The sequence below is a fragment of the Melanotaenia boesemani genome, chromosome 21 (genome assembly GCF_017639745.1).
Source record: "Melanotaenia boesemani isolate fMelBoe1 chromosome 21, fMelBoe1.pri, whole genome shotgun sequence".
In the NCBI taxonomy this organism is placed as follows: domain Eukaryota; kingdom Metazoa; phylum Chordata; class Actinopteri; order Atheriniformes; family Melanotaeniidae; genus Melanotaenia; species Melanotaenia boesemani.
The window spans coordinates 23,137,457-23,163,988 of record NC_055702.1 but is presented as its reverse complement, the minus strand read 5'-3'; the positions used below and the strand labels follow the sequence as shown (position 1 = coordinate 23,163,988).

General features: G+C 38.1%; 1 protein-coding gene across 14 annotated transcripts in view; it reads right to left on the bottom strand.

The window, feature by feature from the left end:
- The window catches only part of cacna1g (calcium channel, voltage-dependent, T type, alpha 1G subunit), a 318,055-nt gene that overhangs the window by 200,016 nt on the left and 91,507 nt on the right, over nucleotides 1-26,532 (bottom strand). For 11 of the 14 annotated variants that reach the window (XM_041973664.1, XM_041973674.1, XM_041973666.1 and 8 more), the window contains exon 1: nucleotides 3,868-3,974. The exons of 1 other annotated variant lie outside the window; for it this stretch is intronic. In XM_041973664.1, the coding sequence (XP_041829598.1) occupies nucleotides 3,868-3,960 (93 nt within the window). In that variant the 5' untranslated portion in view covers nucleotides 3,961-3,974. Of the gene's footprint in view, nucleotides 1-3,867; nucleotides 3,976-26,532 lie in introns of those variants that run through there. 2 more of the 14 variants (XM_041973675.1, XM_041973678.1) reach the window with 1 other exon arrangement.

The window sequence follows — 26,532 nt, the reverse complement described above, 5'->3', positions numbered from 1 at the left end:
TCATGTTAGTTTTTCAAATGTACTTGTTTACATTGAGTTTTCTGTTTTCTGTGTTTTTTTTCCCCCTATACTTGTATAATCAAGTACAATGTACTTAGTTTTTTTGGGTGTGTACAACACCTGTATACCCTGTGCGCGTCCATTTCCGGTAAACACGCACGTCCCAGTGGAAGCGGCCGGAAGAGACGAAGATGAAGCTACACGATTCAAAGTCATGCTAACGGTTGTGCACGCTGCTACATTGGTCTAACGGAAGGTTGGCTTTAACGTTGATTTCGGTAAGTTTAAGGCTTTTTTTTTATTTATTTATTTTTTTTAGAATCTTGTCAACGTAATTTAACTTTTGGAGCGAGAGATTTTAAAGAAACCAAAACCAACTCTGACTTTCTGAGACCGTTGGCATGTTCGCCTGTGTTTACATAGCAGACGTTAAAAAGTTAGCAGCAGCTCAACATTAGCACATCTGAGTTAGGTGTTTTGGGCAGCAGTTAGCTCTATATATATATAAAAAACTATAGGTTTTCCTTCAAAGACATCTGTCATTCATGTTATTTAAATATTAACTACCATTAACTTGGGCTAACAAGAAAAGATTTGTGGCGTGTTCAAATGTAATTATGGACACTAATAGTGAATCATTTGACTGACTGAATAATTACAGTATTTTGTTTAATGCTTAATGCTTGGAACTGAATAGTGACTTTACCTATTGTGTTTTACTTCTTGCAGGTGGTACGAGACCCTGACAAATAGTGCTGGGCGATATGGAAAAAATCATATATCACGATATGGATTATTTTGTATCACAATAACGATATATATCACGATATACCACAATAAAGTATGTTTTCAGTTATTCTCTGAAAAGTTTGACAAAAATTTCATTGCTTACTTTTCTCCAGCTTTATTTTGAAGTGACATTTAACTGTACTGTCACAAATGAGAAACATACATTTTAGTGCAGCAATATAAATGTATCAAATGAAAACAGCTGTGGTTGAGGTACAGTAGCCTTCACATTTTTTTCAAAATCATACAGTTATTTAAACTCAACTGTCAAAATAAACACTATTTAATTAATTAATTTAAGGTCTCGAAAGCTGTCCTTCTCAACTATATACACGGGAGCCATGCCTTTACAGATGTAACGCGAGATGGCACATGTGATTTGTTTATGGCGCTGGGACGCCTTCTCATATGGCGTACCTTGTGCGAAAGACTGCTTTATCTTCGGCTGGCTATAGTTTTTCTTTTTGCAACTTGCCCCCTCTGTTCCACTTGGTTTAGCTCGGATTTTTTGGATTGTCATGTATTCTTTTTCGTGGACCTTAGATAGAAGAGGTTTGTTGTGTTGGCATCGGGCGCAGGAATAGTCTTTTGGCATAGTTTGCATATGGCCGTCTTCTGATCCGTGTCGGACTTCTTGAACCCGTAATGTAACCAAATCACAGACGTACCCCCTCTTTTGGGTAAAAGTGCTTCTTCTTGGGCTGCCTGCATAGCTGTCTCTATCTGCGACTCCGGGCATGAAACATCAACCTGTTCCGCGTCCATCATTCAGCACTCATGATTAACGTAAAGCATTTTTCAAACCCGCGCGAGAATCAAAGACGTAAAGCAGCGTCATGTCGCAAAACCACCAGACGGAGTTTCTTTGCAAAAAATCTTTTTTTATTCTTCTTTATTTTTACTTATATAAACTTACAGTATGCATAGTGACAAGACAACGTTAATAAAATCGTCGCAGCCTGTTTAATGATATATTTGTTGTAATAATTGATAAAATTAGGTTTGAAACGATAGAAATGATAGAAGAGAAATGGCACGATAGACACTTTTCTATCATCCCCGCGATATGTATCGTCATATCGCCCAGCACTACTGACAAATAGTAAAACCAATACAGCAGACAAGGGACAAGGTTGGTATTGCCTTCATTTAGAAATGGAAAAATGCTAGTTATATTAATTAGTGATGCACTTCCTAATACCTAATACATTTTTTTTGAATAAGGTATTTTTCTGTTTTTCTTTATTTGTTGTTGTTGTTTCCAAAAGAGATTCAGACAGTTTTTTATCACGTGTCTGCTGGATGAAGGATGCAGTGAATACATGATACATGAAAGATGGAACTCGGATGGATGTTTCTCGAGACATGAAGCGTGTCATCTTAGACAAACTTGGAGAGACCATGTACAAATACACGGCATACCCCACGGATAAATACTGTAGAGAAGTGGCCTCTGCACTGGTCGTAAACCGTTGCCTTTCAGACACTTTCCAGATGGTTTTGCATGGTGAATCAAAACCTGATTGTTCCTTTCTGCATTTATAATTCATTCTAACAAGATCCTGGACAACTGGTCAAAATATAGTCCCAAACATGATAGAGCCTTCACTGTGTTTTACAGATGGTTGTAGACATTCCCTCATTTACCTCTCTGCTGAACTGCTCTGTGAAAAATTATGACAATTTCAGTTACATTTTTCAAATATAGTCCATTTCTTGTGTCATTTGGCATACCTCAGCCTTTTCTCCCTGTTTTTCTTCCTTTACAATGGAGACCATTTTGATGAGGTTTTAGTGAACAGTAGCTAGATCAACTGAAGGTCCAGATTGAAACATTGGAAAGAAGGAGAAGTGGTTTGAGCAGGGAGTGCAAGAGACAATTTATATGAAAGCAGAAAAACCATAACTTAACTGAGGAAGAGTACTGGGACATTACCTCTCACCTAAAACAGAATCCTTTCAGCAATCCCAATGAGACTGAAAACCTTTGTCATACTTAAGGCCATTACAAGCTCAAGAACAGATAATCTCAAGCTTCTAGGAACAAAATAACTTTTTGTTCTTGAAACATCATCCGGTTTTTCATGTGTGGTGTCTGACAACTATTGTTTGATTGGTCAGAAATCATTACAGTTTTTGGCAAAATAAAAGCGGCATTTCTAAAATTTCAATAAAGTGCAGTTGTGATTTATTTAGCACATTAGCCATTATTCTCAGAAAATCTTGTCCTGCGAGAGTCCACTTTGAAGAGGGTGGAGATTTCTAATTCTTTGTAAAACTCTACATTTCGCATTGTTTGCTATCAAGGATGAAAGTTATATTTTTTTTCTTTAATTATTTGTTAAAAGATTTACACCTCCTTCTGCATCTACTCATCATGCGCCATCTTTACTTAAAGTGTACTGGTCATGTCACCCTATGTCACACCGAGGGCATGTAAATGCAAAAGAACATTTTCATTACACTTTGCGATATACTTCTATATCGACACATCTGACAAACCACCTCATGAGAGCGTAAAATCTTTTTAGCAATAATTGAAAGGTTTTTAGAAATTTAGGTGTTTCCATTACCAGTTTTTCTATAGTAATGTTTAGGTTTTGCGCAGTTCTTGGGGTAATGAAAATGCAGCTATAGACTCTAAGAACATCAGTGGTTTTGCCGGCTACTTTGGTGAAATCTCCCACTATCTCGATCAAAACTGAAGAAGTTCATCTCTATGAAAGTGAAACATGTTCAAGGAATTAAACTCAGTCCAGCTAATGTGACTCAACCTAAATTGGATACCATGACTTGATGAATGTGAACCCTCACACCTCACCACCTCACAGATGCTCAGATCCATCTCTCTGGTCCTGTATCAGGACATCAGCTATAATCTGCTATAGATATTTTTTCAGACCTGACACTTCTTTCAACAATCATTTGACCACCACATCATGCCAAATTATGCAATTTTTCAGTACTTGAAATATATAAGAGTGAGGGGTGTGAAGCAAATATAAGGATGACACTTTTAAAGAAAGTCTCCAGTTTCACATATAATTGATAAAAAAGAAATTAAAAACCAGGACTTACCTGTAGAATCTTACACCGTTCTGAATCACAGTTGATGTCTTCACAGGGATGAAACATGCCCAGCGTCACACAGTTCAGCAGGATCACCAACATGGATGCTCGTTCGAACCACGTACAGGAAAAGAGTTAAGGAATGAAACATGATAGCAGCAAGCAGTGACAACCAGCAGACAGCAAAGTGTGCATTTTTCTCCAGTGACCTCATTATCCCAACCTCATCTGACAAAATGATGCATGTTTACCTATTCCAGTCCAATTTACCATCAAAAAACTATTCCAGAGCAAAATGAGCCATGGAGGAATCCAGGAAATAGGGAGGCCCACCTGTGGCTGTCATTGCTCCCATTTCACACTGTTAACCAAAGATCTGTTAGCAAGGCGTGCTGTTAACTGCTCAGATTGCTGGCAAGAGAGATGGATTGGCACTTTGAAGAGATTTTGTGAGGCGAAACAGAAGGTAGCAGAGTAAGAAATAGGGAAACAATGGGGAGTTAGTGAGTGAAGAGACATCTGGAAAGCTGATGAATTTTATTGACTATAAGGTTGAAGTGGACATTCCTAATGCAGTTAAGCTAAGTGCCAGCCTGAGCAATGTGACACCAATCAGTAGTAAGACTAAACACATCTGAGGCTGATACTGCACACATATTGGGGGCTGCATGCACAACCCCCCCACCTCTCTCCACCTTCATATATCATAGATTCCTGCTGCAGCCTGAATCAGCAGCAATCAGCAACCTGGCCTGGTTAACAAAGTTTAGACCAAATAGACAGTTTGTCATCCTTGTGAGTGTCTGTGTGCCCAATGTGTGAACTAAATGGAAAGCAACGCTCCTCGTGTGTGAAAGATTGTGAGTGTGAATGTGAGCACACAGACTGCGAGGACAAACGACCTGTCCGTTTTTTATCGCATTAGCTGCCACTTGGTCATTCATCTTGCTGACCCATAATGAAGTCAGGTCAGCATGGTCCAACAGCCGCCATCAAAAAAAGCCAAGAGTGGGGCAAACAACCATCTTTTTTTTTTCAATCTACTCAACGTCTCCAGTCTGTTTGCATTAGGTTCTTGTTTATATATATATATTAGGTCATTCTGCAAATATGCTCAAACATATGCATTAAAAAGATTTATTCAAATGATAAGGATATGATGGGATTCAAACACAGACTTTGTAGGAACACCTGTAAACCAGCTTATTCATGAAGTCCTTTCATAAAGAATTCAATAAGATACAAGTTGGTAGCGTCATAGTAACTTGTATAAATTGCAGTTAATGTCTGAATTAGACAATTTACCCTCCAGGAGAGAAAACAATCTGGCTAACCATTTTAAGTAAAACCACATCACCTTATTTTAATATAGTCTTTGACTTTAAAAAGTTTCTCTAATATATTTTTGTTTATTGGATATATCAGATAAAGTTATTTATCATTTTTTTTCAGATCTATTACAAACTATGTCTAGTTATGTATTTTATCTTGTAGGGGCACATTTGGCTGTAACTGGAAATGAAAATTAATATTTTGATGTTTGGCATGGTAATTGATTGGCTCTATTTGTGTGCTAATCTTCAAAAAAAAAGCCTGACAGTTAAAATGCCAATCAATTTAAGCTAAATGCATATGGAGTGGTCATATTGTCTTTTTTTTTTTCTCTATTATTAAAACCTTCTTAAAGTCCTTTCTGAACAATACCTGTTGCGTGACACATAGCAAGTGTCAACAGTGTTATTTGCATACTTTTAAGGCCACAGCCTTTCTGGATTTTGCTGCTGAGCCTTAGTATGAATTTCAGATTTTTCTTCCAATAGCAACTTTCAACATCATAATTCATCATGTCACAAACCAAAAGCTGTTTTCATATTGGTGACATTAAACTCATTGTCCTTCTTTCACCAGTTCCACATCATACTGGGTGAAAGTTATGATTCTATAAATTGTATGGGCCAACAAACAAAAACCCAGAAGAATGTTGGCAATGATGAAAATGAAAACACGACAGAGTTTCATTAATGTTTCAAATGTGCCTGATTTCCAGTTTCTGGTTTGGTGTGAAGGTGATGACATTGGTTTTGGTGTATAATTGTCTTTATATATTAATCCATGAAGCTAAAAAGATAATTATGCTCATAGCAAAAGTCAAGTTTATTTGTAAAGCACATTGCAAACTCACTGTACTAAAAACAGCTGAACAACATATCGATAGAGCTGGAACAATACAAATAAAAATGGATAGGACAAATAAAAACCACATTCACAATTAGAGAATAGAGTAAAAATTTTTACATTTTTCAGACACTTTAAACCTAACCAATTGCTTGAAAGATTAGTCAACTAAAAATTAATTTGATGTTATGAAGAATAAGGCTCGGCTAAAGGAAAGGCACAAAATCTGCATTTTAAAGCAGAGGGGGTTGTTGGTATAACTTAAATACAAGACTATAGCCTAGGAGACTTGGGTTTCTGTGCTTTCTTGTCCCATAACTTTGTCCTATTTCAGAATTGCATTTTTATTTTTTTGTTTTTTTTTTTGTTTCTGGGTTTAAGTGTGTGTGTGTGTGAGTGTGCGTGATAGGAAAGCAGATTCACAGCATAAATTATTGCTGGCAAATCTGCAAAAACAGTGATGGAATCATGACGGCATGAAGCAGAGTCTCAAATAAATATTTCAAGCCTCTTAAAATATTCATTTGCATCAGTTTGTAATATTACATTATGAACTGATTCGATTTTTAAAGCAAAAGTAAAATCTTCCCAGAATTAGTGAGGTGTTCTTAGTAAAGTGCTACATGTACTTATTTTACAAGATACTGATACAAAGCTTAGTGTCTGGAATCACTCATATCTGTGGATTCCTTTACTGTTACAGAGTAAATCACCTGGAAGCTAGGAGATATAGCTTTGACACGTTAATTCAAACCACTGACCCACTGTAAACCATCCTGACAGAGCTGACCTTTATGGCAACAAATACAAGAAATGCTACCAAATTAACTCTGTTGCCTCGTTCTGCTTTGTGGTGGTTTGCAGTTAGTTGTGAGATACGAACAGATAGTTCAAATGAAAAAGGGATTTAAACTTTAAACTGTAGTGCTACCTGGTGAGCGTTCGTTGTCATCTGCTGTTTACATACAAAACCATTTTTCACTTTCTTATGTCTTATTGGTGCAGCAGGAAGGATGAGGAAAAAAAATCAGCTTGTGACCATGTGTTAATAATGCTTGGCCATAATATGTTATATCATGGTCACAGATTACGTATAAGAGGGAACGAGATAGATAACTTATGGCCATGTGTTATTGTGTGCATATTTATAATAAATTATGATGCAATTTACCTCTATTTTAATGTCAGTATGTATTATTGTAACCGAGCTTAGTGGGTTTGCCTAGCTGAATAGTTTATAACAAATTTAGAGCAGCAGGTGAACTCCACAGTGATAATTTTCCCCCCAAAAGTATTTTCATTGCCCTTTTTGTTGCAATGACAATAAAGTTCTGTTCTATTCTATTCTTTTCTAAATCCCTCCAAAAAGTCTACCTACACTATGGTAGCCCTGGGGGGACATGTCCTACTGAAGAACCCAAAACATTAAATCCAGTAGTGTAGTGATTTATCACAACAGGACACTAAAAAGACACTTAATTTGGATGCTGACGGCAAGTTATTGATTCAAGGTGGCTGAGGATCTGCACCACCACTGACCACTGGAACCTACCAAGCAGGCAGCATAATAAAGACCAAGGAGCTCTCCAAACAAGTCAGGGATAATGTTAAGAGCAAGTACTGAAAATATTAAAAGATGTAAAAATGCATAGAATATAACACCCCTACAGATCTGCCAAGAAATGGCAGAGCACCAAAACTCAGAGATCAAACAACTAGAGCACTAATCAGATAAATAATAAAAAAGCTCTACAGCAGAGAAATGAGTGTCTGTACAGATAAAGCGGAAGAAATAAGACATTTATTTAAAGAAACTATGACAGAGCATATCTGATGCTCTCCAAGAGACATCAAAGAGAATCATCAAGCATGTGAAATAAAGTACTTTGGTCAGATACAAACTGAACCTAATGGTCATCAAGAAAAGCACAGTTTGGGGCTTACAGTACATCTTCCACTGACCAGAAAACACCACACAGTGAAGCATGGTGGTGGCAGCATCATGCCGTGTGGATATCTTTAAGTATTTAGGCCTGGGAATTGAAAATCAAAAATAGTGTGTAATGGTTGTAAATATAGCAAAAATATTAAGAAAAACCCATTTCTTGTTTTAAGGCAATTGAGGTAGGAACTCTCACCTCTTAGTATACTGACCTAAGGATAACATTACAGCAACCTTTGAGTAGTTTAAGTGAACACACTCAAATCAACTGGCCAAAGATCAAACCTCAATGCAACCAAGACTAAGGCAGTTTTCTCCTTAGGATTGGGCAAAAATTCCAGTGGATTATGTTAATTCATAGACACACAATCACAACTGTTGTCGAAGCTGCAACTTCTGCAAAAAGGGCTTTATAAAATATGAGCTTTGGAGGATGTACAGTTAGGCGTAATCAAAATTTTCTGTTTACTCTTTTTTTTCAATAATGTTTTGTTTAGTTTTCAGCCATTTAAAGTGTTTGGCATTTTATTCTGATCAAATGATGCTACCCTTAAAAATTCCATTTTAATTCCAAATATTAAGGCAATAAAATTGGACCAATACCAGGGGGAGGAAATACTTCCACAATGCACTGTGCTTCATGGCAGTTCCTACCCCTGGTTTAGAAGAAGTCTGGAATACCAGGTGTAAGCTGAAGAGATATGTGGGTCTATAACCAGGAGGAACCTCTGTATTACCAGCTGGATAATGATGGCAGCATCTGGAGGGCAAAGCTTGATTATGTCACATTGGAGGATGCACAGAAAGTTCTGTATCCAAAGGGACTCAATTAAAAAAGATCAGTCAGAACGCAAAGTAGGATCATTAAACAGGAAACAAAAAGTCACATGGGCCTCCAGTTTAAGAAAGCTGGCAGTGAAAGTTTCAGGAAGCAGCAGACTGCTGTTGACACACAGTAGTCGCTCTGGTAAATGTTTGCAGTGAAGGGACGGGGGGAGGTGGGGCTAATTAAAAATAATGGGCTGCTAGGATTGTCTGTGTAAGATACTGATGTCATGAGTCTTCACTAAAGCAGAACACTACAGTTTTCAGCAGTTCAGTGACACAACATCCATATCTTATATATTCATATATATTAAAATATATATTCATATAGTATGAAAAGACTTAATAAAACTAAATCAGTTCTATTTTTTCTAAACAAAGATGCTTTATAATAATAAGCACTATAAGGAATTATTACAAACCAACCAGAAACCATATGCCTCATATAAAGTGCACTTTAGTCAGTGTAGCAGAAACATAATTTGATGCTAACACAGCATGCATATGCTCTGTTTAATTAGAGAAGTATACCCCACTGCTGCTTTTGCCATAATAACTTAGAAAAGTTTACCCTAACTGAGAAAATGTGCTTACTCCGACCAGTGGAGTGTAAAAACCTTCATACAAAACAAAGAGATCAATGCATTATCAAACCTACCGCCCCAAGTAAACAAAACAACTATAATTTACTGTAAGTACTATGTTTGGATTCACTAAATAGAAGTAGATCAGTCAGTCCATGATGATAATTTGCACTAAGACTTAACCTGATCCTGTCCTCTTGCCCCTCCGCGTCCCATATAGTAGTGTTTTTTATAACGAGGAGATGATCTCATCACTGAGAACTGCCACAGAGTGAGGGTCTGTCAAATTATACTGTATGTAAGCTGGCCAATTATTTCTACAGCTTTGAAAGCTGATTCGCTTAAGACATTAGGTAAGATGGAGATGAAAAAGCGGAAACCTATCATCCACATGAAAATGTGATTTCAATTTAATGTTAATGTAGCTGAAAGAATAGAAGGTGGAATAATTTCTGTGTGGTGTTTCTGCACTAAGAAAGAAAAACATGCTGTTCCTGACATGTTTGTTTGCATCCACAGCTTTTTAATTAAGGATAATAATGTTTCCTAAGACATAAGACTATAAGTCATGTATGTAAAGACAGAATTAGAAACTGAATGCCAGAAACTTTCAATAATCATTATAAACTTCTTGGATGGTGTTTCACCAATTTTTATGGTACGACTGATCTTCACAGGAGGCTGTCTACTGTAAATAATGATGCTGAATATTATTAGTGGTTAGAAATTCCCTCAATAAAGGCTACAGGTACAATCGATAGTGACAGACAAGTTAGATTGTAGGAAGATGGACTGAGAAACTGACAGCTTAATAACCAACCACCCAATAGTGACTCAATATAATGTAATTCTGAAGATGAGAAGATGTGCTGATCTAAATTTGGAAGTACAGAAAAATACTACTTGAGTATGTATCGTGTCTTTCTTAGGCTCCCTTTAAATAGGGACAAGTATGCAAAGATTGTTTATGGTGAGCTTATCTATAATGTTATCCTTAATGAAAATAGTGTCTATCTCAGAGGTAAATTGCAATAAATAAAATAAATAATATGATATAGTCAATAATATAAAAATTAAGTAACTCATATAAAAGACATCTTTAGCATCTGAGAGCTCAGTGCCGATTGAGTGTTATTTTTAGCTCAGCTAGTCGCCATTTTTGCTTAAATTCTTCTGAAAAGAAGGAGACGAATGGACGGACGGACGGACGGACGGACGGATAGATAGATAGATAGATAGATAGATAGATAGACAGATAGATAGATAGATAGATAGATAGATAGATAGATAGATAGATAGATAGATAGATAGCTTCCTACTTATCAAATATAGCTAAATATTCAAAACAGTCCACTTCACCTTGAACCAGCAGTAAGCCCACATCAGTCTTAATTTGTTAATAAGTTTTTTTTTGTTTTTTTTTTATGAAAACAAGGCTATAACTGAATAAAAGCAAATGCATGAGGACAAAAAATATGAGGTGTACCAACATTATAGATATCTTTGCTGGACATCCTGATATCAAAGCTAAAGGTACTAAAGCTAATATTATGAGCTACGAGTGTTTGCAAGTCTACAAGAAGGCCACGGCTCTTAGTTATTAAATGAAAACTAAATTAACTTTTACCCAGCTAGCAACAACAGAAACATAAGAGGTGTTACGTTTCTTTAATCTATAGATTTAGTCGACTATAATAATTTTTTATGTAGTTGTCTAAAATTAGAATAAAATGAAAATACTCACATAAGCAAATTATTATTAAAATCATATTATATAGGCATGAGACTGACAAAAATTAAATCAAAATTTGAACAAAGTCGTAAAACATTAAATGTGACCAGTGGGCTGAACTAATGAACTAGCAACTCATTGTAAATGAGCAGTATTATTTTACATTATTTTACATCTACAAAGGAAATTTGAACATTTTAATGTCTTGTTAGCCTAAATGCTTCGATGCCACAAACCTTGCTCGAAGGAAAGTGATTCAGATACTTTGATCTTTGGGCACACAAGTAAAAAGTACACGTTTTATTCGTGCTCTTAAGCTCATGACAGCTGATGAGATTTCTAAAAACGTATTGATTACTGGGAGCCTTACAATAGTAATGAAGTGGATTAGAGATGAGCTATGCTAATTTGGAGAAATGGAGACAAAGCAAAACATTAAATATGAATCATCTGACTAATTTAATCAATAAGTCTTCATCTCCTGCCTTCATTCTCTTCCTCTGCCTCTCCAGCTGGTAGGCTATAATTAAACAAAAGGACAGGGTGTTTGCAAGTGTTCTGCCTTCACTGCTAACACACACACACACAAACACACACCTTCATGGTGTCAGCAGATAAACAAGCGGTGACGCCCTGAGGGATGGATTCAATTAGAAGGAAGATACACAGGGATATGCTCTGTCAAAGTCTGAACACAAGAAGCCTCTGTTGACACCACAAACACACACATGCAAATACACACATACGAAAAAGGCTTTAATCAAAGAGGCAACGCAATCAAACTCATCAGCACCCTAAAACATATTCTGTCTTCTGCTCTCTTGGGTACTTCTCAGCTTTTCCTCCCGCTGTCACCCAAACAAAACATGCACTTAAAGTTCCTTTCTTCTTGGTTTATGAAGGGAAAACAATATGCAATCCTCATTTTTTTACCCTTCCTCCCTGCATCATTCACTCTGAATTTGTCCACTAATGATATACAAGTGTATGCATATATGCAATGAGAGGATAAATAAGGTAACAGAAAAGTTTGATGTTAGGAAAGAAAGTTTTAGCTCATGTCATGATGATTTCTTCAGCTGTTATTTCTTTCATGAGCGGAGGGAAATGAATCCTCAGCAGGAAGACACGAGGTATGCACAATCTGAGGGCAATCAATATAGAGAAGCCTCTCGGAATAGTTATTATTCACTGTGTTTACTATAACTCTCACAGAACGCAGTTCGGCATTGGTCTCTGCTCTGCCACACATAGCAAGCAGCCTCGGCTCTATAAACACGTTGTTCTGAATCTATATTTCTTACCGAGGACTGTGTGATGCTAAAGTTACACAAAGAGATCACTGTTTAAATTACCTAAAATATCTTAAACCAATAATGGGACCTTAAAAAACAAAACATACAGTCAGTAACTACATAAATACGCAATTTTCCGCATCATTTTATTGGTTTGAGGTTTGACTGTTTTTTATTCTTTACTTTAAATTGTTGCATCCTCTTCCTCATCTGTTCATCTGCTCAGTCCTGATGTTCCTAAAACTTAGTGTCTGGAAATGCAAACATTTGTCTTTCACCTTCTATGACATTTTAAGCAGGAAGTTCAATGTTTTGAAAAGATGAAGAAATTGGTGCATCATAAATATACTTTATTACCACCAATTTCATAATGCAATACATTCTTAGTTTGATGGCTCTACACATTTATGTGAAAAATTACAGTACATACCATCATTTTGAAGGTTTTGTTCACACTAAGATAAAACAAAAGCAACAAAGGAATTTCTTACCGTTTAATTTCCTTGTTATAATAAATAAGAATAATTACTTTTGCAATTTTTTTTTTCATTGAAATTCATTATTATTAGAAAAGTTTGCTCCACCAAACAGAGATGGCAGTTAAAAACAAGCTAAATAACCTCAGAAAAAATGACAATCCATTAATCACATTAAATTGTATCAACATTTAATAACAACAAACCCAAATTCAGAAGTAGTATGTAATAAAACATGTCCACTCTTACTGCTTCCAAATAGCTTAAGGTTGGTACACACAAAGAGATTTTTTGTCTGTTAGAGACCCCAAACCTTAAGATAAAAATCAGGTATTTAACAGTTTTAATCATAATGTGTGTGATATGCTCCAATAATCTCAGCACAAAACAACACACACACATAACCATTCTGCCCAAGCCAATCCAGAATCTAGTCTTTCAAGCCAGAAATATTGCGTGATCAAACATGATCTAACAAAAACAAAGAACAAACAGCAACAACTAGAAAAATGAAGAAGAAAAACCTTGGCAACAACCGGAAAACACAACACCCAGCATGGCAGAGAACACACATGATGAAGTAATGATGGTGGTCTTGTGACTATTATTAAAAGAAAAATACAGAACTGACAAAAATAAACAGACTGGAGACAGCATGAACACAGACTTTAAATCCTTCCTTGACTGACTGACAGCTCACTCTCTGATTGGCTACATTCAGTTCCACGCCACAATCTAAACAGTCACAGTTTGGCTGTCCCCATGCATGTGCAGAGTTTTGGTCAAAACTACTGAACGTTTATTCACGTGAACAAGTGAGTCGGCCACTTCAGAGCCGATTGTTGGGACAAATTTGCTCTTAACACACCTCAGACCACAGGATAATCTTAAAGGATAATCTTATAAGACTTACGATAATCAAACGTTTGCTGTCCTTGGTCAGGAAGTGGGAAAATCAGGATAACGGCAGTTCGATAATCTTAATGTGTGTACCCAGCTTTAGTGACCAGGTGTTGCCAATCACATGTGCTTCATTAACTGATCGTGATTAACTATGAGCATCTTTATAAAAGCAGATGTTTTGGTAGTTTGCTGGAGCAGTCAGATGTGCATGTTGACTCATTGCCAAGGAGGAAGGACATCAACAGTGATCTTAGAGACAACATAGTTACTGTCCATCAATCTAGGAAATGTTATAGGGAGATTTTCAAACACTTTGAAGTCCATTATTCTAAAGTGAGAATGGACAACATTCAAAACAGTTGGCTCTTCCCGGCATTGGTCATTCCAGCAAGTTCACCCTAAGTTCAGAGCCTAAGAGCTACATCTCAGACTCTACAAGCCTCAGTTAGCATGTTAAAAGTTAACATGCAGTACAATTAGAGAAAGACTGAACCAATATGGAAAGGTCGCAGGAGAAGCTTTCTTTCTTGTAAAAACAATCCTACAAAATTAGTTTTGCAAAGCTGTATCTGAACAAACCACAAAACTTCTGGAAAAATGCCCTTTGGACAGATGAGACCAACATGGAGATGTTTGCTCATAATACAGAGCAGTATGTTTAAGGAATAAAACATGCATATCATCATAAATACATCACACTAACTGTCAGGCACAGTGGTGGAAGGTTGATGATTTGGGTTTGTTTGGCAGCTGAAGGACATGGACACCTTGCAGTCACTGGGCAGACCATGATGTATACCAAAGATCACTAGGGTCAAATGTGAGACCATCTGTCTGCCAACAAAAGCTGTGCTTAAAGGACAATGTTCCTAAACACTGCTGCAACTCCACAACAGAGTGACAGATGAAGAAAAGAATCAAGGTGTTGCAATTGTCCAGCCAAAGTCTAGACCTCAACTTGGTTGAAATGATGCAGTTTGACCTCAAGAAAGCTGTAGACTGACAATATTATACAGAAAAAAACTTCAAGTCATTTCAAGTTATTACTGTTAAAGGTGGTTCTACAAACTACTGAATCACGGTGTACACTTTGTTTTACAGACTTTGTTCAGTTTCTGTCAAATAAAAAATCACGTGTTGTTTTTCATCTGAGGTTGCATTTATCTAATTTTAAGACCTATTAAGGACCTTTTCACGTACAACATATGCATCTCTAACCATAGTCGACTTCTTTTTCTCTTAAAATACTTATCTGAATTCATAAACTTAATGGGCTGAAGTCAAAAAGTCAAGAATATTGCTTACATTCTAAAAACATAGCTGAAACCATCTGCCTGATGCAATCTGATGAAATCTTGACTTCACAATTCAGATCAAAGCACAGAGTATTCTTACAGAAGTTGCACAGAGGTTCATTGTCTTGATTAATACTCACGCACTACAAAGTTTGAGCATGATAAAGGCCAAGTCCAGCACCAGCAAGTGTAATCTGTACTGGCAATGGAGGTTGCTGGGAAACTTTCCAGGAGGTGTAGCAGGGGCAGTTACATCTAGTCAAATGTCACAAGGAAGGTTTTTGTGTATTCCCTCATTAAATGCTGTCAGTGAGATGTGCATGTAAGGGAAGGTTAGATGAATAGCAGGGAGAAGAGCTGATGCAGATAAGGTAGGTGGACATGAGAGGCAGGGTTTAATAAAGAGAGTAGGCGTAGTTGAAAGAAGGGATCCCAGAACACAATGTTTTAGTAGATGTATTGTTTTAATGGCAGACCATCTCCATACGTGTTGATATGTGACATAATCCAGTTTTGAACAAAATCACAACAATGACTTAGCTAACATTAGTTTTCCACACTGGTTACAGTAAGAGACTAAGCTTTAAGCAAGAAATAGCTCATTTAGACTCATCTGGCTCAATGGTTTTCATAATACTTCCTTTACCACTCATGATCCAACTCTTTTTTACTTTGCTCTTATCTGTATACCTGCTAGCTGAGTGTTTCATTAAAGGCTGAGCTACTGGGATTTTCACACAAAAGAGAAAATATTCAGTGAGCAGCAGCTGTCTGGACCAAACTGCCATGTCGGTGTCAAATGAGAAAGGACAAACTGGTTAGAGATGATAGAAAGGCCCCTGATGCTAGAACACCACAAAGGCGCTGTTGTCTTTGAAGCCCCAACAAAGGGTGCCTGATCAATCAAAATTGGTACACACCTGCAACATGTTAAGACTTTCAAAAAGCCCCCAAACAGCAAATTGGCCATTTTGACTCACCAAAATTGGACAATAGAAGATTAGAAATTGCTGTCTGGTTTAATGAGTCTCCAATTCATCTACAACATTCAGATGGTAGGGTAAGAATCTGGTCTGAAAAATGTGAAAGCATGAATCCATCACACCTTTTGTCAACTCAGGCTGCTGGTGGTGTAATGGTGTGGGGATAATTTTTTGTCTCACTTTGGGCCTCTTAGTACCAACATGGTATGGTTTAAACACCACAGCCTACCTGAGTATTGTTGCTGACCATGTCCTTCCCTTTATCTTCTGATGGCTACTTCTAGCAGGATAATGCACCATGTCACAAAGCTCAAATCATCTTTAACTGATTTGTTGAACATGACAATGAGTTCATTGTACTCCAATAGCCTCCACAGTCACCAGATCTCAGTCCAGAGGCCGAATGAGAGCAAGGAATAAGTAAAGGATAGCACAAGTCTAAAGAAAACAAGTTAAAAGTCCATGTGGACTCAACTTTTGCTGGTTTTCATGCATGTTAAGTGTTGTATTGGCAAACAAGTGACATCATGAGAGCTCAAGAGGGAACTTAAGACCTTGAGTAAGCAGGGCTACTGCACGATTGCGGGAATCGTGCAAAATATATTAATTTCTCACAAACCTAGCTATTATAATGCAGTGGTGTGATAAAACTATCACACCAACATTAAACTAAAACAACGACTTCCGCTACAGATTCAGCAATCTCTTTCCTTCTCTCTAAGCTCTGCGCTCCCTCTGCTGTCACGGTGTCATTGTAAACCAAAAATTATCGCCTGATTTCCTGTTGGTAATATGGCTGGTTATCTAACCTCACATCGCCTGAAGGGAAAAACACCAGAAGAAAAGATTAGTGCTAGTAGCGGCGCTGGTGTCAGTGATGTTGTAGCACCTGTGCCAGTTACGTTACCCAGCAGCCCAAAGAAAAGTTTCAGGCTAACTGGCTCGGAATATATCCTTGGCTTGAACATAACAGTGCTGATATAAACCATGCAATTTAATGTACGGTGTTATGTTGTTTCTAACACAGCAGCTGTAAAGAAAACTGAAGCGCAATTGTAGTTTGAAGAGTAAATTTCCCCTATGCTTCACATATGATGGATTTATCACTATGTAAAGTGAATTCCATTTTGAAAATGAATTTCAGGCCCTGAGTAAGGTATTATTATTGTCACTAAACAGAGTTAAATCGTACCCGTAGCCTAAACTACAGTAATTGGCTTCTTTTTCAACTCCTTGAAGGTTGCCTATTCTTTCCAATTAAACAAACAGCCTTACTTTATTTAGTAGCAGATTTGCATGGAGCTCAAACTGGCAACGTATGCACATCAAGCCTCATAATGACAATGACCATCCGGGTGGCCATATAGTGACAGATGGCCAACAGAAACTGGCACACTTGTTGAAGTGGTGTTTTGGCAACCACCTTACTCTCTGTAACTGCCCACTGGAAAAACTCATAAGCATGTTTTGATCTGCTGCCCCTGCTTAAAAGATACCATAAATAAGATGTCATTAGAGTTCCAGGCCCATCTCAAATTACTGATGAAAAATATAATCCTTTGGGTTCAGGCAGCAGAATAAACTGACAGGGTTAGGATTAGAGCCACAGTAAACATTAATAGTAATTTATTTAACCCATATATACATCCTGAGCTCTGCTTCCTCAGAGTTTGAAGAAGCTCATTAACAGCTTTTCTTCCAACCAGAAGAAGAGTCATCTTGTCAGTTGAATGTACACATTTTGTATCGTGACAGTAATGCAAATGGAGAAAGTTGATTAACAAAGAAGGCATCTTCTCAGCAGCTTCAGAGTCAGTCAGATGCTGACAGAGAAAAATTTTTTGCTTTTTATTCGAAAATAGGAAATCATTGGGATGATTATGAAATGTCAGCAGTGAATAGAAACGCTGACACTTAAATTACTCTCACTTTTCTTAGTCTTGCTTTTCCTCACTGGTTTTACTTTAATAAACCCAGCTTTTTTCAGCACGTATGACATCCACATTTCTTTTCTTTGTTTACTCAAATATGCAATGCCTTTTTTTTTTTTTTATGGTTGTTTCCAGGAACGAACTTAACAAAGCCAAGAAGGGCATCTGATACATGTGAGGGTAAGAGTAAGGAAGGTAGCTGTGGGTGAAAAGAGATTTATCTGTCAAAGAAAGCTGCTCCTTTACCTGTACTGCTCGTCTTCCTTCAATCCCTCCACTCCCAAGCCCTTCACAGCATTTTTCTTCCTTCTCTGATCACTTTCTTCTCTAACCCCTTTCACTTACTGTCTGCACAGTTTTACCTGCTATATTCAAGATGGAGAGTGACAAAAATAAAACAATTTCTGGGAGGAAGTGTGCTGAACATCCCAAGATAAAAAAAAATAAAATAAAATAAGAGGAGAGAACTTAAAGAGGAAGGGCTTTCATGAAATATTGAGGCTGACTGCAGCAGCCCTTTGTAATGTGAACTCATCTACAGAAACATAAATGTGTGCATGTGTGTTCATGCATGAACACACATGCACACATTTTGCCTTTGTTTTCCAGATCCCACATGAAGGACACACAGTGGATCTGGAAAGCAGTCACAGTTGTCTGGTTGTGTTGCTGTTACAGTCCAAGCAGGAGAACATTATGAGGTAAGGTATAATGACTATTTGTAACACATGGTTTTAGCATCAACCTAATCTCCATCACTGTCTGCATGTTTATTGTTTACATCTTTTAAGTCAAAAGTACGGTTTAAATCTACCAGTGTGCCCCCAAGTAGAATCCTGCAGTAATACAGTCAAGCATGTGATCAGTTCCTCTTTTGCAATGCTAACTTTACCATTGTGTTGAAAATCAAGTACAGTTTATTCCTTAAGCCTCATTTATGGTCCCTTAATGCAAGTAAAAAGGTATCTATGTGTAAAATAATGCTCTGTTTGCTATGTCTGCTTACACATTCGCAAGCACAAAACTGCAGAAGACAGTCAGAAGGTTTGCTCTGTGTGTATTTAAGGTAAAGTAATAATAAGACTTAACATGACCTAAATGAGGTTAGTCATTAAAACTTCAAACAAAGGACTTGTGTTCAAGACCAACCTCGACCCTGGTCGTTTTCACTTGCTTAATGTTATTTAATTAACCTTTATTTAACCAGATAAGTCGATTGAGAACTAATTCTCATTTACAATGAGGACCCACCGTGTTTTGACTTGGGTCCTTCGTATTTGTATTCTTTGTCCATGATAGTCACAAGTCTCTTTTGAAGCAAGTAAAGACTTCAGCAAAGAAAGGGATACAGTCCACTTATAATGTATTTATTTAGTAATGTCATTGGTCACAAATGCCTAGAAACATGCAACAGTCATTTACAAGTTTTCTTTGGACATTGTCTCCTTTTACACTCATTTCTAGTCGAGTCCTTGTGCTTAACACTGACCTTTCAACCATTCAACTATGAAAAAAACAATACTTAACTCATAATATGGACCAGTGTTTTGTTCACAAATGACTGACACCTACGCAAAGTACCTATTTAAATTGTGTACATATACCCTTTATAGAAAATAACAATAAAACAATGATGTTACACCAAGTAGGCTCTCAAAGTGCTACTAGATTAAAACTTATTTTTCAGCATCCTGTGCAGTGTCCTTCATTTGTACAAGTGGAGGACAAAAGACAATCTGAAAGTGATGTCCTTAAGGATTTGAAAAAAAAAACAACAAAAAAACAACAATGACCTGGCACAGGATCTAAAAGATCCATCTCGACCTTCAACTGATCCATCTACTGTTCACTGGACTCTCAGAAATGGTGTCCGTGGAAGGGTGACTGTCAGAAAGGCATTGTTAAGGAAGGGAAAGGCTGATAAAAGAGGCTGAGGTATGCCACAAGACACAAGAACTGGACTGAAAATCAGTGGCAACATGTCTTATGGAGGGATGAATCCTCCCCAGAAACCAGACCTCAACATTACTGAAGAGTGTGGGATCATCTTGAGAGAGAACAAAATAAAAGTCAGTCAATATCTAAAGAACTTTCAATTAATCAATCAATCAATCAATCAATCAATCAATCAATGAATCAATCAATCTTTATTTATATAGCACTTTCTCATACTGCGGTACCCAAAGTGCTGTACAGATAAAATAACAATACATAAAGACATCAAAACAACAAGAAAACAAACAGTAAAAGAGTAAAAAAACAAAGTAAAAATTATATAAAAAGCCTAGCCTAATGATGCTGCTCTCTGGAATTAAAGGCCAATGTAGAAAGATGAGTTTTTAAAAGACATTTAAAATCATTCAAGTCTTTGGCAGACCTCACAGAAAGAGGAAGTCCGTTCCAGAGTTTTGGGGCTACCACGGAAAAAGCTCTGTCTCCTCAAGTCACTAGTCGAGTCCTAGGGACTACTAACCTCAAATGATTTTCTGACCTCAGAGCCCTACCAGGACGGTGATGGTGTAGAAGGACAGATAGAGAGGAGCTAGACCATGTAAACATTCAAAAGTAAACCTTTAAAAGAAATTCTGAAAGCGACAGGCAGCCAGTGAAGGGATTGCAGCACTGGCATAATGTGCTCCCGTCGTCTGGTCTCCGTTAAAAGGCAGGCAACTGAGTTCTGAATCAGCTGTAGACGGCAGAGGAGAGACTGGTCAATCCCAGAATAAAGGGAGTTACAGTAGTCCAACCTAGAAAAAAATAAAAGCATGAAAGACCCTTTCTAGGGCATCATGGGGAAGGTAAGGCTTGATTTTACTGATAAGCCTCAAATGATAAAAACTAGACTGGACAACTGCACTGACCTGCCTGTCAAATTTGAGGTTAATATCAAATAAAACACCAAGGTTTTTAATAAAAGGACAAGTAAATGAGTCCAGGGAGCCAATACCACTGCTGCATCCTGTCAGCAGGTCAGATTTCCCAAAAATAATGACCTCTGTTTTATTTCTATTTATACACAGAAAATTCCTCTCCATCCAAATTTTCACATTCCGCAAACAGTTTTGAAGATTTTCAATGCAATGATCATCTGCAGATAGATCTGGATGTCATCTGCATAACAGTGAAATGACACATTATATTTTTTAAAGATGGACCCCAGAGGAAGTGAATATAATGCGAACAAATTGGGCCCAGGATGGAGCCTTGAGGTACCCCACACTTAAGTGGGGCCTCAGAAGAAGAGAAATGTCCATGATGAACTGAAAAACTTCTATTTCTTAAATAGGACTCAAATAATTTGAGAACAGTGCCATCAATTCCGACAGACTGTTGCAGACGCATTAATAAAATGATCCACCGTATGAAAAGCAGCAGTGAGATCAAGGAGAATTAAAACAGCAGCGGCTCGGGAATCAACAGTTAAAAATAAATCATTGCACACCCTAAGAAGGACTGTTTCAGTGCTGAGACAAGACCTAAAACCAGACAGGAACTTCTCATGAAGGTCATGATGTTTCTAATTGATAGTAAACAACTTTCTCTAAAATCTTGGAAAGAAAAGGAAGCTTGGAAATTGGCCTAAAGTTTGAAAGAATGTTAGGATCCAAATTATTCTTTTTAAGAAGAGGTTGCACAGCAGCATTTTTCAGAGCAGCTGGAACCCAACCCAAGAGAAGAGAGGCATCGACAAAACTAACAACCCAGGGACCTATGGCACACAGAACCTCCTTCAGGAGTCTGAGTGTAATAGAATCATTAGGACAGTATGAAGGTCTCAGATGTTGAACTATTTCAGAGATCTGACAGATAGTCACAGGTTCAAAATCTTCAAACACAGCAGAAGACAGTCAACATGGCACAATCCTGTGTGCAAAATGAAGGTAAACATCTGATAGCGCTCACTTTCTCAATAAAAATTTTTAAAAATCTTTCACACAGTAAAACAGAGGGAGTCAGAGGAGAGGGATCATATGGATAGAAAAGAGAGTTCAAGGAATTAAAAAGAATTCGAGGATTACTGATATTCACAGACACTAAGTTTGAGATAAACTGGGTCTTGAAATTTTTTTACAGCAGCCTGATATTCAGTTAAAGCATTTTTTAACATCTCCAAAGACACATGAAGCCTGTCCTTCTTCCACTTTCTCTCAGCGTCTGAGCGCACGGGTATGTTGATTGAGCCACAGCTCTGCAGCTGGTTTACAGCGTAAAATCTTGATAGGGGCAATAGTGTCCAAGAGCTGAAATCCTCCAGGAGTCTATCCACATCTCCATGCTGTTTTAACTCCACAGAGGGAAGCACCGACTTTGTAAAAGCAGCAGAAAAAAGCACTGCCGTCTGTGCAGTGATCAGGCATCTTGAGCAAACCGAGGCACACGAACCAGACCCAGATTTTACAAGATCAACTTTAAATAAAACAGGCAGATGATCGGAGATGCCCTCATCACAGATCCCCTGAACATCACCATGCACACCAAAAGTGAGAATCAGATCCAGTAAATGACTCTTTTCATGTGTGCATGTGCTCCTTCACTAACTGAAGCAAGTTAAAAGAGCTGATCAAGCTCATGAAGTCTTTAGTTAGTGGCTTGCCGGGACTAGTGGAAAGGAGGCGCAGCCACCAACAGGTGAGCATGATCCAACGCTGCTTACGAAACACAGGCTGGATCCAACGTGAGGAATATAAATGTCTCATTATATGGTAATTTTTTATACACGACCTCCGAAGCGCCTTAATTCTCACCAGGATGCCACCTCGCCTCCTTGTTTCCGTGGGCGCTTCGTCCATGGAAGACCAACAGGTATGCTTCGCAGTTCAGATGGGGTGGAGAGTTAGAGGTTCTGCCATTCGCAGTTCAATTCAGATTTGATCTTTGAGTAAGACCAATGTGTAACAGGGCTTGTAGATCATAAACCAGAAAAGCAGTCACATTATGCCAGTTAAAAAACAGTAAAAAAGCCATTAACAGACCGAGCAGACGGCAAGCCACACACGCTGGCGCCATCTTGACCCAGCGTCAAGGACTTGGGAAAGTCCTTCAAGTAGCCTGGAAAATTATTCCTGAAGACTACTAAAGAAATAGCAAAACAGGCTTTTATAAGAGGGTTCCAACTGGGTGTAAAAAACTGTTTTCCTGTCAAAAAGTAAAAAAAAAAAGAAAAAGGAGGACTGGTCAAGACTGCCCAGTAGCGTATATCTGCATATAAAAACAAGACTGGTCACCTGATCCATGCAGCAGATAGAAGCCAGCCAGAAGCTTTTGCATCTCAAAAAGGAAAATTTAAAAATGTTAAACATGAATTAACAGAAGAATAGAGTTTAACAGTATGCAGGGTCTGCAGGGTGTCAGCTGTTTCACAAGGCTTCATATAACAGCATCACACTACTTTAATCATTGCTTCCAGAGGAGACCCGCTAAAACATGTCAGAACAAAAACAAAATTATGAATAATTTTAGGATTTCTACTGTACAAACAAACAAAGTCAAACTTCTTTAATGTGGAGACAGCCTCAAAACACCAACCTAAGACAAAGCATCTTCATGATGTCAGAGATGCTGTCTTTATAACAGTTCAACATAGAAAATGTAGATAAAGACAGATATTAACAAACATAATGCAATAACAGCTTTACTTAGAAGATTATAAAACCCAGACCAGAGAGAAATACTGACAAATTTTCCCTGCTACAGTTGTTAATATGTAATGCAGAGTTTCACCAAATTTTGTCAGTCAAAATGGGATTTCAGTTTGTAAATATGTTGCTGCTGTGGCATGCCAAGAGGCGTGACTCTTCGCTCTAAGACCGCTGCATCTCGAACCCGCTGCGTGGAAAATCCTGCTGGTGTAACACCCCATATCCCAACCACATGCTGACATGGCTTATCGGGAGCCTGAGTCAGGAGCCGGGGAGTTAGGAGGTTGGGGAAAATAGCGGTATATTGTTATGGAGGCTATATCAGTGCCTTCCATATGAGAGAGGGTTGGGGAGCAAAAACTGGTAAGAGCTGAGTAGGGAGGATGGACGGAAGAGAGACAGGCTGCATGTGGGTAGAAGGAAGCGTAGGGTTGTAAGATAGAAAAAGAGAAATGAGGCAGAGTATTTGGAAGAGAAAGAGCCATGACAGGCTGGGAAGAAGTTATGGGGGAAAATGTAGAAAGTAAAAGAAGAGCAAAGATGAAGGAGCAAGTGAAGTTGATAAGGCTGCACAATGAGAGTGTGTTAAGGGAGGGAGGATGGTTGGGGTTGGATAACCGACCTGACGATATCCCACGGCGGAACATGGGCAACAGCAAACACCATTAAACTTTTACCATCTTACATTATTGATAAATTCATCTAACTCAACTCTAAGATGCTTTCCATTTAACAAAAAAGGCAGTAACTTTGGATTTAAGCACCCCCAGCTCATGAATATGGATGCATAATACACCACCTATTGTACTGACAGAATGGGGACTCTAAGGAGGAATTATATGGGGAGATCAATTTTTATGTGAGCACGGTGAAAAGAAAGGCAGACTTTATGATGGGGTTCCTTGATTAAGATCAGAAGCAAATCCCGTTTATCGCCCAAAACGTCCTCGTGTGGCTCGTGGAATTGCTACACGTGAGTTTTACCTATGAAACGTACACATCACTTCTTAATAGGCTCGATGCACCAACACTTTCCTCCACACACACATAACTCACACATCTCCCTCATCAGCCAGGAAACACCCCTGTATCTTGCCACTGCGGACTGTGAGTTGCTTAGCAACGCAGGCTTTCATTGGGAAGTATTGTGAAGTCACATCTCTATAGCTGTGCTATCTGTAGCTGAGGTGATGAAGCAGAGTTGTCGCAGCCATGGAGCAGAACTTTGAGAGTCTGTGATGAGTCTGACATTTCTCTCAGCGACACCATCAAGCACAGAAACCATCCAAGACATGACTTTTCATCCTTTGTATCCCCACCCAGCTCCTGTGATTGGACTTTTGTTTTATTATCTCAGCCTACTTACAGACCGTTCCACACAAGCCACACGGATTTTAAAAGTGACAGCGTCGAGGTCGTGGGTGTGCAATAGGATGAGAAAAGCAGCACGACCAGGGTTGAGCTTATACCCGTGAGGGGGGGTAGAAGACTGGTGTATCGTGTGGGGAGCAGAAAGTACTGCTCTGCTATCCTCTTAAATGCCACCAGGCCAACATGTGAAAAGAAAAAAACTTAAGCAGAAAAAAAATGGAGAGAGGGAAGATATTTCACACTACTGAAGGAGCTAGTTTAGTGACGCAATTTGAGGAAATATCACCCCAGTTAGTGTGAAGGCAGGAGGGAGGATTGTACTGTACAACAGTGCATCTCAGACTGGTACAGTAGCTCCTGCTCAAGCTTCAAATATGCAAATTTTTGCAGTAGAGCTTTACGATGTACATTATTTGCTCAGTCAAATGCTTCTTTGCACTCATCTAGGACTGTCATATCAGCAGCTTTCTGGAGGCATGACTTCCTGCATGCCTCTTATGTTATAATGTTACTGCCTCTGTTACTCTGTGTAATGGCTGTCCTCTGTGATAATTACACTTCTTTACTGTCCATGCTTGGAAGCTGATAGACAAGGATTATGCTACTATGCTCACCAGTGCAAGCGAACACAAGGTGAGTCTGAGTTGAGAAGTAAGTGGAGATTTTTACCCCGATTTCAGCTTCTCTTCTCTGGCTGCATGTGCAACCCAAAATACAGTTTACAGCTCCCACCACATGTAAAGTTCTTAAGGACCAACCTCCACTCTATCTTAAACACTGCAGATTGCAAGTTAATTCATGGCTCTAAAAGGTTTTAAGAGTAGGATGGATAGTCATAGTCTTCAGCTTCCACCCTTGTGGATCCAGTTTGAGGTTCAGGAAGCAGATCTCTACTTATAAATATAAGGTGTAAAAGTATGGACGTACATATGTCTTGGCTTAGAATTAGTATCACATGTTATTCAACTTGTCGACTAAAATCAGCCTAGAGGCAAATCAGATAACATCAACTGATGAGTCCCAGTTGTGTCACATTGACTTCACCTTAAAATTCGGCTAAAAGTATTTGAATTTTGTTGGGAACGAAGGAGAAAAAAAAAACAAAAAAACAAAAAAGAAAAAAAAAGAAAAACAAAGTTGGGTCATGTAAGTGCTGGAAAGTTATTGAAATTACAAAACTAAAAATGAACTGAAAAATGCTTGCATTGAAGAATTTCTACAAAAAAAATAATATGGATGGATGGATGGATGGATGGATATTTGTGGACCTCTTGTGATGCACTCAGCACCTGTTTTTACTCTATGAATTTGTCTTTATTGTTGCTGTTTAGTTTGTGTTCCTCTTTTTCTACCTTCCAATAGCAGGTATCTGCCCTTATGCTGCAGTATTTAGTTGTACCACTGCCCTTTCCTTTCCCCCTCCAACTGAAGAGGGGGCTGGGTACCAAATTATCCAACCATGTAAATTACAGTTTGTTCAACTATGTAATAAGTAAAAATGTTCTGGTCTTGCTGGAAAGCTG